The 15,108-nt window shown below is 36.4% G+C and overlaps 1 protein-coding gene across 1 annotated transcript; it reads left to right on the top strand.

Moving 5' to 3' along the window:
* The first annotated feature begins 5,646 nt into the window (after positions 1-5,646).
* Positions 5,647-14,804, top strand: faim2b (Fas apoptotic inhibitory molecule 2b). The gene is made up of 12 exons (XM_060910268.1): positions 5,647-5,661; positions 6,706-6,769; positions 7,820-7,896; positions 8,463-8,527; positions 8,647-8,700; positions 8,799-8,849; positions 11,685-11,724; positions 11,845-11,882; positions 11,969-12,056; positions 13,413-13,508; positions 13,806-13,859; positions 14,635-14,804. Exons 1-12 carry the CDS (start codon positions 5,647-5,649, stop codon positions 14,782-14,784), a joined length of 792 nt encoding a protein of 263 aa, XP_060766251.1. The 3' UTR covers positions 14,785-14,804.
* Positions 14,805-15,108: the final 304 nt, after the last annotated feature.

The raw sequence follows: 15,108 nt of genomic DNA, 5'->3' as shown, positions 1-15,108 counted from the left end.
TTAAAAGAATTAAAATAATTAAAAGAAAATAATAAGAATTAAACAATAGTAAAAATAAAATAATAAAATGAAGTAGTAGTTCAAATAGGATGAGAAAGAAAAAAAACCCAGCAGAATAGAATAAAGAATAAAATAGGATAAAGTTAAAGTAAATTTAAAACATGCAGAGAAGTAAAGATTATAAAGAATGTAAAGAAGACAATATTAATTATTTAACAGAAAGCATCTGAAAACAGCTTGGTCTTTAACTTAGATTTGAAGCTGCCAACAGCAGGAGCATTTTTAATGTCCTCTGGCAGTTGGTTCCATAGCTGCACTGCATAGTAGCTAAAAGCTGCTTCACCACACTTTGTTTTAACAACTGGTTTTAATAGTACATTTTTCTGTTTTGATCTGGTAGATCTGATTGGGTTAGGCCACTGCAACATATCAGAGAGGTAATTGGGCCCTGTACCATTTAGAGATTTGTACACCAGCAGCAATGCTTTAAAGTCAATTCTGTAGCTTACTGGAAGCCAGTGAAGGGACCTTAGAATTGGAGTAATGTGCTCTGTTCTTTTTGTTCGTGTGAGAACCCTCGCCGCTGCATTTTGAACCAGCTGAAGTCGTTTGATGGTCTTTTTTGGCAGGCCTGTGAAAGGCCATTGCAGTAATCAACCCTACTAGAGATGAAGGCATTTATTAGTTTTTCCAGATCATTTTTTTGACATAAGTCCTCTTAGTTTGGAAATGTTTTTTAGGTGATAAAATGCCGTTTTAGTGATTGCTTTCATGTGACTGTCAAAGTTTAGCTCGCTGTCAATGAAAACACCAAGATTTTTAACCATTTCTTTAGTTTTAATCCCTTTTGTGTCAAGAATAGTGGTAATCCTGAGTCTTTCATCTTTTTTTCCAAATAGAATTACTTCTGTTTTATCTGTGTTCAGCTGAAGAAAATTTTGTGACATCCAGCTATTGATTTGATCGATACACTGGTAGAGACATTCAAGGGGGGCATAATCATTAGGTGATAGAGCAAAATAAATTTGGGTATCATCTGCATAGCAGTGATACAAAATTGAATTTTTATTGATAATTTGCCCAAGTGGGAGCATATAAAGGTTGAAAAGTAATGGTCCAAGAATCGACCCCTGGGGGACACCACAGGTCAAGGACATTGACGTTGAGGAACAATTTCCCAGGGTAACAAAGAAGCTTCTATCTTTTAAGTATGATTTTAACCAATTGATAACTTTACCAGTCAATCCAACCCAGTGTTCAAGTCGATATAGCAGTATGTTGTGATCAACAGTATCAAAAGCTGCACTGAGGTCCAGTAACACCAGGACCGATGTTTTGCCTGCATCAGTATTAAGACGTATGTCATTTATAACTTTAATCAGCGCTGTTTCAGTGCTATGATTGGCATGAAATCCTGAATGAAAATTATCAAAACGGCTGTTTGATATCAAGAAGGCAGTTAATTGATTGAAGACAATTTTTCCAGGATTTTCCCAATGAATGGTAAATTTGATGTGTAGTGAAAATTCATTATGTCTGATTATTATAACTATTCTTTTAAGTTCGTTTCTTAAGACACGTATTTTTAAGTATGTTACCTCGCTTGTTGACAGTTTCGGCGAACACTTCCGCCTTCTTCAAAACAGTCACCAGATGTCGAGTGGTGACGTGCCTTAAATGACGACCTGACAGCAGGAGGCGTGGACTACCTGTCAAATTGGGCGGGATGTTCACGCCTCCATAGAGTAACATCAGCTGATAAGGCACGTCACCACTTGACATCTGGTGACTGTTTTGAAGAAGGCGGAAGTGTTCGCCGAAACTGTCAACAAGCGAGGTAACATACTTAAAAATACGTGTCTTAAGAAACGAACTTAAAAGAATGGTAAATTTGATATTGGCCTGTAGTTATTTAATACTGAAGGATCCAGATTATTTTTTTTAAGAAGGGGCTTTACAACAGCTTTTTTTAGGGACACAGGAACAACACCAGTCTCCAAGGATGTATTTATAATTTGAAGCACATCTGTAATTATAAGATGAAGAACAGACTTAAAAAAGTTGGTGGGCAGAATGTCCAGTTCAGATGTTGAGGAACTGAGATTTTGTACAGTTTTTTCAAGAGTCTCATAATCAATTAAACAAAATTCTGACATTGTGTTGAAGTTATCTATCTGTGTCATTGGTGATTGCAGTTTTTAAATTTTTTGCAACTGAGATATATTATGAGAAATATTCTGCCATATTTTATCAATTTTACCTTTGAAAAAGGATGCAAACTCATTGCATTTATTAACTGAGAGAAGTTCAGGTGCTAATTGTGGTGGGGGATTAGTTAGCTTCTCTACTGTTGAAAATAGCACACGGGCATTGTTCATATTCCTGCTGATGATGTTGGAGAAGAAAGACTGTCTTGCTTTACGAATTTCATAATTATAATTACAAAGCATCTCCTTATGGATTTGATAATGAATGTGAAGTTTAGATTTGCACCATTTTCTTTCAGTCTTTCTACATTCTCTTTTTAGCAGTTTAACAGCTGGGTGTTGCTTCCATGGTGCTTTCTGCTTATCATTGACTCTTTTGATTTTGAATGGAGCAATATCATCCATAATTTGGGTCATATTTAAATTAAAAAATTCCAGTAAATCATCTACAGAGTCTGACATTTTGGTTGAGTTCTGAGAGAGAGCTTGCTCAAAAAGAGCATGTGTTGTCTTTTATGACTCTCCTACCTATAGTCGTTGAGCTGTTCTGAATGTGAGGAGACATAGAAACATCAAAGAAAACAAAGAAATGATCAGATAAGGCCAGGTCAACAACAGTATTAGAAACAGTAAGACCCTTTGTGATGACGAGGTCAAGAGTATGACCACGAGAGTGGGTCGGCCCCTGTACATGTTGTACCAGGTTAAAGTTATCAATAATTGCAAGTAGTTCTTTGGCATAAATGTTATCAGTATTATCTACATGCAAGTTAAAATCCCCAGATATAATAAGACAATCAAACTCTAAGCAAATGACTGATAGCAGTTCACCAAACTCTTCAAGAAAGACTTTGGCTGAATGTCTCGGAGGCCTATAAATAGTTAATAATAATATGTTAGGAGAGCATGTAACAAGTGCACATAAGTGTTCAAAGGACATAAAATCACCTAGTGAGGATTGTTTACATTGAAAAGAGACTTTGAATATATTTGCGATCCCTCCACCTTTCCCTTGTCGGGTAACATTCAAAAAATTAAAATTTGGGGGAGCTGCTTCAATAAGGGTGGTAGCACTATTTGCTTGATCCAGCCAGGTTTCAGTTAGAAGCAAAAAATCAAGATTGTGTTTGCAAATAAGATCATTAATTAAAAATGACTTGTTTAAAAGTGATCTAATGTTCAGAAGAGCTAGCTTTACAGAAAGTCTAGAAGTAATATCTGGTTGTGCACTCTGATGCTGTTTTAAAACAGGAAGGAGATTAGATTGGTTCACCCCCAGGGTTAAATGTGCTCTATGTTTTCTGTTTCTTATCAACACAGGAATAGTGTCAACATTGGGTCCCAGCTTGTTTTCAACACTACACCCATTTGCAGGGACCCAGAGTACATCAAACAAGACTTTCTAAATGTTCCATTTGGTTTGAGGGTGAAAGGATTGGAGATGACATGTATCTTTTGGATGGTGAAAAAGATTTGTAGCCAGCTGAAAGTCCTGGACGAACACGACAAAAAAGACCTAAGACAGTTGAGCAACTAGAATCCTACATTAGACAAGAATGGGTTAACATTCCTATCCCTAAACTTGAGCAACTTGTCTCCTCAGTCCCCAGACGTTTACAGACTGTTGTAAAGAGAAAAGGGGATGTCTCACAGTGGGAAACATGGCCTTGTCCCAACTTTTTTGAGATGTGTTGTTGTCATGAAATTTAAAATCACCTAATTTTTCTCTTTAAATGATAATTTTTCTCAGTTTAAACATTTGATATGTCATCTATGTTCTATTCTGAATAAAATATGGAATTTTGAAACTTCCACATCATTGCATTCTGTTTTTATTTACAATTTGTACTTTGTCCCAACTTTTTTGGAATCGGGGTTGTAGTACTTTGGTAGAAAAGGGAGGTTTTCGTGGGTAGAACCCTGCTGTGGGTAGAACCCTGCTGTGGGTAGAACCCTTTAAGGATGTTAAAATCTCTTAATTGTCTAATGAACACTTAGAGCAGGGCTTTGAACCAGAATTTTTTTCCTATTGGTTCGTTCTGAACAGAAACGGAATTTTAACGTTTCTGGTTTTGGGTTCCACCATTAAATAGACGTTCCCAAACCGGTTAGAACAAAAAAAATTCATTCCCGGAACGGTTAATTACGTTCCCTGTCAGCTGTTTAACAAATGGCTATAAAATTATGTCTCTGTCTCAGCCAGCTTAAGCCAAATGTAGGCTAATTCTATTACAACCTTCATTAAATAAGACAAGAAATAATTCAAAACAATTATTATTTCAAATGTTGGCGATTTGGATTCTCAGTATGTCTTCCCATCTACACAAACAGAAAAAGTGCCAAAAATGAAAGATAATTCGTTTAGTGCGTTACCAAAGGCTAGTCAGGCCCTATGCATTGATAGGCTAACAGAGGTTAACGTCATTTAATGTTCGCGAGCCTCTCATTAACGTGGACAAATATATTGATATCGTGTTTGAAATTGACGTTTTTGAATAACGATAGACTGCAATATTTGCCTCTTATTTAAGATGTGGAGACGTGATAGTAGTCCACCCTCCCGCTCTCTCCATTCAGTCAGTGAACGTCACACAGGAAGTGAACCCCAGCGGGTCATAGAAACTTGCACAGGAGAAGAATGACTTTTTTATTTGTAGGCTATGGAAACTTTGAGGAACGAAATAAAAACCGGTATTAACCGGTTACCATTATTTTTAATAAGCGTTTCTGTTCCGGAACATAAAAAATAATAAAGTTTCTGGTTTCGTTTCTGTTTCATGTGAAATAGAAAAAGTTCCCGGTTTTCATTTTCGTTCCTTGAACCGGTTCAAAGCCCTGCCTTAGAGAACCCTCATAGAACCTTTTGTAAAGAGTGCAACTGCCTAGGCTTGTGGTCCTTAAAATTATTGCTCATTATTTTTATCTCATCTCTAACCTGTCAGGAATTTAAGGTTCAGTTTGTTTTGGTACTCGACACATTCTTGATCCAATCCATTTGTGTGGAACATCACATTCATAACCAGGAAATAAGGACTTGTCTGGATCTTTCTGCAGATGAGCTCATCGTCTCTGTTCTGTTTTTAAATCCTCCTGATGTACTTCAGTCTTTCTGAGAGAATAAAATCAGAGGATTAATATAAAACTCCCCCCATTTTGATTAAAGTGGTACGTTCTTGTCTGGCGTTAATGCAGCTGGAATGTACTACTGACCCTGTGGATAGGGGGCGCTGTTCATGAGGGATTATTGTAGTAGGATTGTATAAAAGTCTGCATTAATCTGGCAGTGCAGACTGAAGGGCCCGTGTGAGACCACACGCTGGATTACAGAGCAATAAAACACTCAGTAAAATAAATTATCATTAAAATTACGTCTTGATTCTGGCTTTAAGCGACAATCTGACACCCACAGATCATCTGTTTAAAAATCAACAAAGAAAATATGACGCAAAAGAAGGTAAAGCTCTTTTTGTTTTTATATCAATTACAGATTTTCTACTGAAAGTTTTACAGAATGTAAAAATGTAACACAGGTTTGTGATGATATAAATCTGTAAATGATTAAACAAAGTAAGTGTAATGTTTAATTTAATGAAATGTTGACTTGACAGTTCTATTCGAACTCATTGGTTTGTTTGTTTCTTTATTTACCAACATGTGCAAAGTTGTAAACAAGTTAACACTCAAAAACACAGAGATGATTCGACCTCAGGGAACAAAGTAAAGCGTAAAGTGTCGAAATGAAACGGAGTGGATTTGTAAAGCAGAATCGTGTGTTTTTATATAAATATATTTTATAAGAGAGTAGATCAGAATTATTATCATAAAATGTGGAAAATATTATATGTATAATTTTGTTTTTACTCCATGGGACAGGATGCAGAGAGTGAAATTATACCATAATGAGTTTAAGGAAAATCTGAGAACAGAAATATTTTACAGTAAAAGGAAATGTTAGGGGGCGGAGTCTGAGCTCATGTAAATTAATTTAATCCATGATGAGTGTTCTGGAAGTGATTTAATTTTATCAAGATAATTATTTTTGATAAAGTACAGCATCAGATTTTAAATTTCAGTGTTTTATTAGTTATTCAAACTTTACAGTTACACATTCTTAGAACTTTACACTTAATAAATTATTAAAACTTAAGTTATTTATTTATTTATTAGCTCTGACAACTTTGTTGGAGGAGGTTATGTTTTTGCCTCCGTTAGTTAGTTAGTTAGTTAGTTAGTTAGTTAGTTAGTTAGTTAGTTAGTTAGTTAGTTAGTTAGTTAGTTAGTTAGATTTGATTTTCGCCTCCATTAGTTAGTTAGTTAGTTTTTTCCCAGTGTAACTCAAAAACTAGTGAACATTTAGATGAAATTTATTGTACAATTTTATTATTATCCTCAGTTCAAGTGATTTGATTTTGATGTTGATAAAATGTGGCTGGTGGAGATATAGACTTTATCAAGTGCCCATCTAGTCTATTTGTTTGTTTGTTTGTTTGTTTATTAGATATCACCTGCAGTTGTGACTGTAGCTGGAAGTTTGCCTCCGAGCTATGAAGAGGCCAATGCTGGTAACAAACCTCGGCTATAATCATAAATCTTATTATTTCTATTCTTATTTTATATTTTTAAAACTCCACTGAAAATAAATATTTGAAAAGAATGTGAAACAAAATCTTTTTATTCATAATTCCACAAAAATGTGAAATTCTATAACATCTCCCAAGTATTGAAAGTCACACCCGGAAGACGCTCTGGACTCTTACAGTAATGCTTTTATGGCTGAGGACTACAGTTGACTTGCTAACTTTAGGACTGCAGTTGTCATGAACAGTTTTGCACTCAAGTTTCCATCAATGAAGAGTTTATAACATCAACGAAACTGACTTCATGTTAAAACTGTTAATGTTATAGTCATGTTGTCTGTTGTTGCCCAAATGAGGATGGGTTCCCTTTTGAGTCTGGTTCCTCTCGAGGTTTCTTCCTCATGGCGTCTGAGGGAGTTTTTCCTTGCCACTGTTGCCACAGGCTTCATCATTGGGGATAGATTAGGGATAAAATTAGCTCATGTTTTAAGTCGTTCAAATTCTGTAAAGCTGCTTTGCGACAATGTTTATTGTTAAAATCACTATACAGATAAACTTGACTTGACTCGACTATAACTGAGTGTTCAGATTCATATCAAACTCTGTGCATCAATCTGAATTCTGCTGATGTTAGAATAAAAACTGACAATTAAATAAAAAAGAAACTTGTGTTAGTTCTGTCTTTTACATTTGGCTTTTTAAATTATTTATTCTCATCTCATCTCATTATCTGTAGCCGCTTTATCCTGTTCTACAGGGTCGCAGGCGAGCTGGAGCCTATCCCAGCTGACTACGGGCGAAAGGCGGGGTTCACCCTGGACAAGTCGCCAGGTCATCACAGGGCTATTTATTTTCATCTTATTTTTTATTTTGTCCACAGTTATTGTACTAATTTTTCATGAATGTCTGATTTAAAAGGTTTATTACTGTTAATTTTTAAATAAAAATCAGATTATAGAGTTATAAAATTAAGCATTGTGAATATAAATAAATAAATGTAAATAAAATTAAGGAATATTTCTGCTCTTTCTGCAGGGTGTCCCGGTTACTGTTACAGCGATGGCGCATTTTTATGGGATGATCAAAACATCAGACGTGTTTTTGTGCGAAAGGTATCAATTTTTATAAAGATATTAAAACTGGGGACATTTGAAAACAACAACAACAATGATATTTTTTAAAAATTCTGTTTGTTTGAAATAAATTTTATAGAAACACATCCACTTTATAATATAACCATCTTCATTAAGTTTTTACAATTTGCAATATTTTCTTGTGCATTTTTATGTCTTTAATATTCTGTTAACAAAAATACTTTATTTTATATATTTTATTTAATTTCAATTTTAAAAATAAAATATATATTTTAAAATAATAGTTTCTTTAAGCAGACATCTTCTCCAGACTGCTTTGGGTTAGATCCTAAAGGGCTGTTTTTATATTTGGATAAATAATTTTTTTCAGATGTTTGTCTTTAATGAGACCTGCTTCAGTCTGAGACACGTTCAGAACGATTCGTCTGAATAAACGTGGAAACACTTCAGCTCTGTCAATCTCTTTTACAGCTGATAATTTATAGAATAATCATAATTTTATTAAATTCTGTTTTAGTTGTAAAGCAGCTTGAACTCTAACCCTTCTGAACAAATCGTCGTCTTTTCCTTCTTCCCTCCTTCAGGTTTATTTGATTGTGATGCTGCAGCTCTCTGTGACTCTGCTCATTGTGTCTCTCTTCACCTTTTAGTGGGTGATTTTATTGATTTGTTTTAATTTATTTTATTTTTATCTGTCTTTTCCTGCTGAACTCTGAGATCCGGTCAAAGTGCTGATTGTAAATGAAGTGAATTTTTGGTGTGTTTCAGTGAACCGGTGATGTTTTATATTCAGACTCATCCTGCGCTTTACTCCACATCCAGGTGAGAAACAACGTGAGGCTGAATTTATACACAACGATTCACAAACACGCCTCGACATCAACTTCTCCACGGGTTTATATTGATATTTATATTTGCAGCCTCCTGTTTCTTGTCACCTATTTGATGTTGGCTTGCTGTGGAGATTTAAGGTAACAACAACAACAACAACAAAATTTTCTACAACCCCGATTCCAAAAAAGTTGGGACAAAGTACAAATTGTAAATAAAAACGGAATGCAATGATGTGGAAGTTTCAAAATTCCATATTTTATTCAGAATAGAACATAGATGACATATCAAATGTTTAAACTGAGAAAATGTATCATTTAAAGAGAAAAATTAGGTGATTTTAAATTTCATGACAACAACACATCTCAAAAAAGTTGGGACAAGGCCATGTTTCCCACTGTGAGACATCCCCTTTTCTCTTTACAACAGTCTGTAAACGTCTGGGGACTGAGGAGACAAGTTGCTCAAGTTTAGGGATAGGAATGTTAACCCATTCTTGTCTAATGTAGGATTCTAGTTGTTCAACTGTCTTAGGTCTTTTTTGTCGTATCTTGCGTTTTATGATGCGCCAAATGTTTTCTATGGGTGAAAGATGTGGACTGCAGGCTGGCCAGTTCAGTACCCGGACCCTTCTTCTACGCAGCCATGATGCTGTAATTGATGCAGTATGTGGTTTGGCATTGTCATGTTGGAAAATGCAAGGTCTTCCCTGAAAGAGACGTCATCTGGATGGGAGCATATGTTGCTCTAGAACCTGGATATACCTTTCAGCATTGATGGTGTCTTTCCAGATGTGTAAGCTGCCCATGCCACACGCACTAATGCAACCCCATACCATCAGAGATGCAGGCTTCTGAACTGAGCGCTGATAACAACTCGGGTCGTCTTTCAACTCTTTAGTCCGAATGACACGGCGTCCCTGATTTCCATAAAGAGCTTCAAATTTTGATTCGTCTGACCACAGAACAGTTTTCCACTTTGCCACAGTCCATTTTAAATGAGCCTTGGCCCAGAGAAGACGTCTGCGCTTCTGGATCATGTTTAGATACGGCTTCTTCTTTGAATTATAGAGTTTTAGCTGGCAACGGCGGATGGCATGGTGAATTGTGTTCACAGATAATGTTCTCTGGAAATATTCCTGAGCCCATTTTGTGATTTCCAATACAGAAGCATGCCTGTATGTGATGCAGTGCCGTCTAAGGGCCCGAAGATCACGGGCACCCAGTATGGTTTTCCGGCCTTGACCCTTACGCACAGAGATTCTTCCAGATTCTCTGAATCTTTTGATGATATTATGCACTGTAGATGATGATATGTTCAAACTCTTTGCAATTTTACACTGTCGAACTCCTTTCTGATATTGCTCCACTATTTGTCGGCGCAGAATTAGGGGGATTGGTGATCCTCTTCCCATCTTTACTTCTGAGAGCCGCTGCCACTCCAAGATGCTCTTTTTATACCCAGTCATGTTAATGACCTATTGCCAATTGACCTAATGAGTTGCAGTTTGGTCCTCCAGCTGTTCCTTTTTTGTACCTTTAACTTTTCCAGCCTCTTATTGCCCCTGTCCCAACTTTTTTGAGATGTGTTGCTGTCATGAAATTTCAAACTAGCCAATATTTGGCATGAAATTTCAAAATGTCTCACTTTCGACATTTGATATGTTGTCTATGTTCTATTGTGAATACAATATCAGTTTTTCTCATCTCATCTCATTATCTGTAGCCGCTTTATCCTGTTCTACAGGGTCGCAGGCGAGCTGGAGCCTATCCCAGCTGACTACGGGTGAAAGGCGGGGTTCACCCTGGACAAGTCGCCAGGTCATCACAGGGCTGACACATAGACACAGACAACCATTCACACTCACATTCACACCATATCAGTTTTTGAGATTTGTAAATTATTGCATTCCATTTTTATTTACAGTTTGTACTTTGTCCCAACTTTTTTGGAATCGGGGTTGTAAATAAAATTAAATAGAAACTTACAAAAAGTCATAATTCCAGTTTGTTGAAACTCTTTTAACTGAATTCTGATCTGTTGCTTTTTTTCCAGCTACAGTAAAAGTTGAATAGGATTTTTTTATGATCCCAGATTAAATCTGTCATTTTTTACATCATAACATTTTATTTTATAAATATATCAATATATCATACTAGTTTCACCACTGAGCACTGAAATAGAAATACGAAACAAAAGTAGTTTAAATTCTAGATTAAAAAAAATTAAATCCCTTTCTGTGATGTGCAAATGAGCACAATTAATAATCTGCTGCCTAATTTGCATATTTTCATATATATTAAATTATTCATAATTATATCTTGTATATACAAATACATTCAGATGGTTTAGTTTTATTTTAAGAAAAGGGGGAAATATTAGGATGTAGAAAGTAACCTGAAATCAATCAATTAATCTGTTAATCTGTTGATTGATTGATTGATTGATTGATTGATTGATTGATTGATTGATTGATTGATTGATTGATTAGCTGATTGCTGATTTGGATTAATTGTTGTTAACTCTGTGTTTGTTTATTTAAAAGAAGATATTTTTATCAGTTATTCTATTGCTCCACCTAATAAACTGCTCAGTGGGTGTGGCTCAGCAGCCTGTAATATCTCACCTGTCCAGCAGAGGGCTCCATCAGCAGAACCCTCAGCTCCGCCCTGCTGTTCCAGAGCTTCCTGTCACTCAGATCACTTTTTCCCAGCTGATTTCTCATTAAACTCTCTCCAGGGATTTTATTCTGATTCTTTCTACTTTACATTTTGTTTATTTAAGCTTTTTTTTTCTTTTAAACAGACACTATCCAAAAAAATGAATTGTTTGCTTGGAATTGTTTTTAACCCTTCAGTCGCATAAATCTTTTTCATCTGGAGCTTTATTACATTAAAATACTGATCTAAAAACAAAACTCTAAAAAGAGTCTTTTCTGTAAAAGAACGCTGTTTCTCGTGATCTTCGTGTTTCAGGAGGCAGTTTCCCTGGAATCTCATTCTGCTCTCTGTCTTTGTGAGTATCTGTAAATAAATAAATAAACACATAAAGAAACTTTTAGGATTATTTTCTGTTTCTTCCTTTGTTTGATTTATTTCTCTCTCTCTCTCTCTCTCTCTCTCTCTCTCTCCTCAGACCCTGTGCATGGCTTTCATGCTGGGTTTTGTTTCCAGGTAAATTTCTCTTTATTAATGAAAATGTTGTAATAATTACACCAGAATGAATTTTGTGTTGAACTTCCTGTCTCTGGTCATCACAGCCACTACAACACGAGGTCTGTGATCGTGTGTCTCGGCGTCACGGCTGTGGTGTGTGTGTGTGTCACCGTCTTCAGCTTCCAGACGAAGGTGAGTCGAAGATTTATGACGATATTTACTTCACAGATTAACATTAGAAATATCTAAATATCTCACTATGGAGATGGACTTTGTGTGAATATTTCTGAGATGTTTCTGAGAGACTTATTCAAACAAACCACATTTAAACACAGAGTACGTTCTGGGTTTGTTTTTTTCCACGATCCTGACATGTGAGTACTCGTGAAGGAGTTCAGCAACAACAAACATCAGGATGTTATTGGAGCTCACTCTTCCCTCGTCAGGAATCTCACTGACATCATAAACAGTTGAAATGCTACAGTTCCAAACGTTTCTTCCTGAAGCCTCACGCTGGAGAAACGGTTATGAGCGAAACGTCTGGGATCTTGCAGAGTGGAGCTGATCGTAATCGCTGTGTTTTTCAGTGCTTTCGCTAAATTACTGTTGTTTACTTTGGGTTTTTTTCCTCGTTAGTTTTTAATACATGAGTGTGGATTGTGAAAATGTCGTTCCAGAGATGTGAGAGGACTCACGCCGCTCCCGGCTGCACTCGCAGTCATGCGAAACTCGAGTAATGGAGTTGAACCACAGGAGGCTCACGGACACAAGCGCCTTTATAACAGGAGCGAAATTATCAGCGATCAACTCAGCAAAGTTTCCATCATCTACAAAAAGAGGACGAACACAACTGGAACAAGAATCTACACTTAAAGAAAAAAAACTGCATGTGTGATCATTTCACTCTGTTGCCATGGCGACGCTACACTTTTCTTTCAGTGTAAAAAACCCTCGTATTTGCAGAATGAGGTCTTTATTTGTTTGTGCTGAAGTTTTCCATCAGAAACAACAATTAACCAGAAGTTTCTCCCATAGTCCTGCAAGGAATCATGGGAAACAGGAATAATGCAGATAAATCTGGAATAATGTCAGGATTTTTTCCCAAAAAAGTCGAGGAAGCCCTGCTTTACAGACAGGAACTGGTTTTAGTTCATCACTTAATCAAAGTGACTTCGACATTTCCGCAGTAATGATTTAAAATTCATCATTTTTAGCTAAAAATGATGCAACAGCTAAAAGACACAAAACCACTGCTTGAGTGCAAACAGCGCCCCCTGGTGGCAAATATTCTCCTTTATTATTATTATTATTATTATTATTATTATTATTATTATTAATAATAATAATAATGTTGGGTGTTTGTTCATTGTATATGAAAAAGTCAAAAGAAGAAGTAGTACAAACCCTGACCCCACCCCTGACTCCACCCATAACCCCACCCCTTTTGCTAAAGTTAATTTTTATAGCTTTCTAGAATTGTTACGAATCTGTATGTGACAGTGCATTAAAACCACATGTTGTGATGTTTTATTTTGCGTCTCTCTGCAGGTCGATGTGACGTCGTTTCAGGGCCTCCTGCTGAACCTCTGCCTCGTGCTGCTCATCTGTTCCATCGTCGTGGGATTTATCGTCCCTTTTGGATTCGTAAGAGTCTAAAAATAAAACTAGGCCACAACACACAAATCCCATTGAACACGCGCACACACACACACACACACACACACACACACACACACACACACACACACACACACACACACAGCTGCAGTGTTTATACAGAGCACAACTTACACTCACATTTACAAACAACATGTTTTACACGTTCAGTACCACAGACAGGATAAAAAAAGGAACTATAGTAAACTGTGGGTGGTGAGACAGGTACAGACAGACAGGTGTGTGTGTGTGTGTGTGTGTGTGTGTGTATTCCTCTCCCCTCAGGTTCCGTGGTTGCACACACTCTACGGGATTTTGGGTGCCGTCACTTTCACCATGGTGAGAAATAAAGAACCTTCTGGAAGTGTTAAATAATCAGTGTTTATCGTGTGTGTGTGTGTGTGTGTGTGTGTTAGATTAAATCTTAATCTTTCCTCACACCTTATTGTCTGTCTGTAGTTTTACCCACCTGTCTGTCTGTTTATTTATCTATAGATCTACCTGTCTGTCTCTCTATAAGTCTATCTAACTGTACATATACCTGTCTATCTGTCTGTATACTTACTGCTCTGTTATCTGCATATCTGTCTGTGGATGTAAAAGTCGTCGTCCCCCCCCCCCCCCCCCCACACACACACACACACACACTTGTGCAGGTTTTTGTGTCGTAAATAAAATTAGAACCCAACACCAATCATCTCTGATGTTTTTGCAGCTTTAATGTGACGCAGCAACCAACAACATTCAAGTAAAAACAAATAGAAATGTTTTAAGGGAAAAAGAAGAACTATACAATAAGCTGGTTGCATAAGTAAACACACCCCTTAACTAATAATTTGTTAAAGTAGCTTTAGGCTGTAACTCAGCACTCAGTGATTTGCACTTGAAGGTTTTTGGTTTCTGCATCACATTAAAGCCGCAGAAACATCAGAGATAAATTTATCTGTTTTAATTTTTACATAAAAAAACTCTGCAGTTTTAACAGCTTGGGGGGGGGGGGGGGGGGGGGGGTTTAAACTTTTATATCCACTGTGTATAAGTACTTGTCTGTCTGCATGTAAATGAAATATTATTGTGTGTGTGTGTGTGTGTGTGTGTGTGTGTGTGTGTTCAGTTTTTGGCGTTTGACACTCAGCTGTTGATGGGGAACAGACAGTACACTGTGAGTCCTGAGGAGTATGTCTTCGCTGCTCTCACTCTTTACCTCGACATCATTTATATTTTCACTCACATTTTACAACTGTTCAGTGACGGCTACGAATAAATCAAATAAAAAATAATAAATCAAACATGATAAATAAAGAATAAATTAAATCAAGGATATATAAGAGACAACGAATAAATAGAATAAAAATAAATCAAATAAGAAATGAATCAAATACAACAAATCAAAATAATGAATGTCAAACATACTAAATGAATTTCAAGGCCACGCCTCACACACTTTATTTTATATTCTTCCCTGAGACGCTTTTATAAAGTCTGTGAGTTTTTTAATTGAACAAATGCATTGATCCTTTTTTCTCATGCCGTTTTATTATGATATAAAACCCTCCAGGATAAAACAGGCTGATTTTGCAGCTGTGCC

This window comes from Neoarius graeffei, chromosome 26 (assembly GCF_027579695.1).
Source record: "Neoarius graeffei isolate fNeoGra1 chromosome 26, fNeoGra1.pri, whole genome shotgun sequence".
Lineage (NCBI taxonomy): Eukaryota > Metazoa > Chordata > Actinopteri > Siluriformes > Ariidae > Neoarius > Neoarius graeffei.
The sequence above is the reverse complement of the archived record's forward strand: the minus strand, read 5'-3'. Positions and strand labels throughout refer to the sequence as shown.

Excerpts from the sequence above, each read along its gene's own strand:
- faim2b (XM_060910268.1), top strand. Across the intron at positions 7,897-8,462 it reads GACGTGTTTTTGTGCGAAAG|GTTTATTTGATTGTGATGCT; the intron begins GTATCAATTTTT and ends TCCCTCCTTCAG. Across the intron at positions 8,701-8,798 it reads GCGCTTTACTCCACATCCAG|CCTCCTGTTTCTTGTCACCT; the intron begins GTGAGAAACAAC and ends TTATATTTGCAG.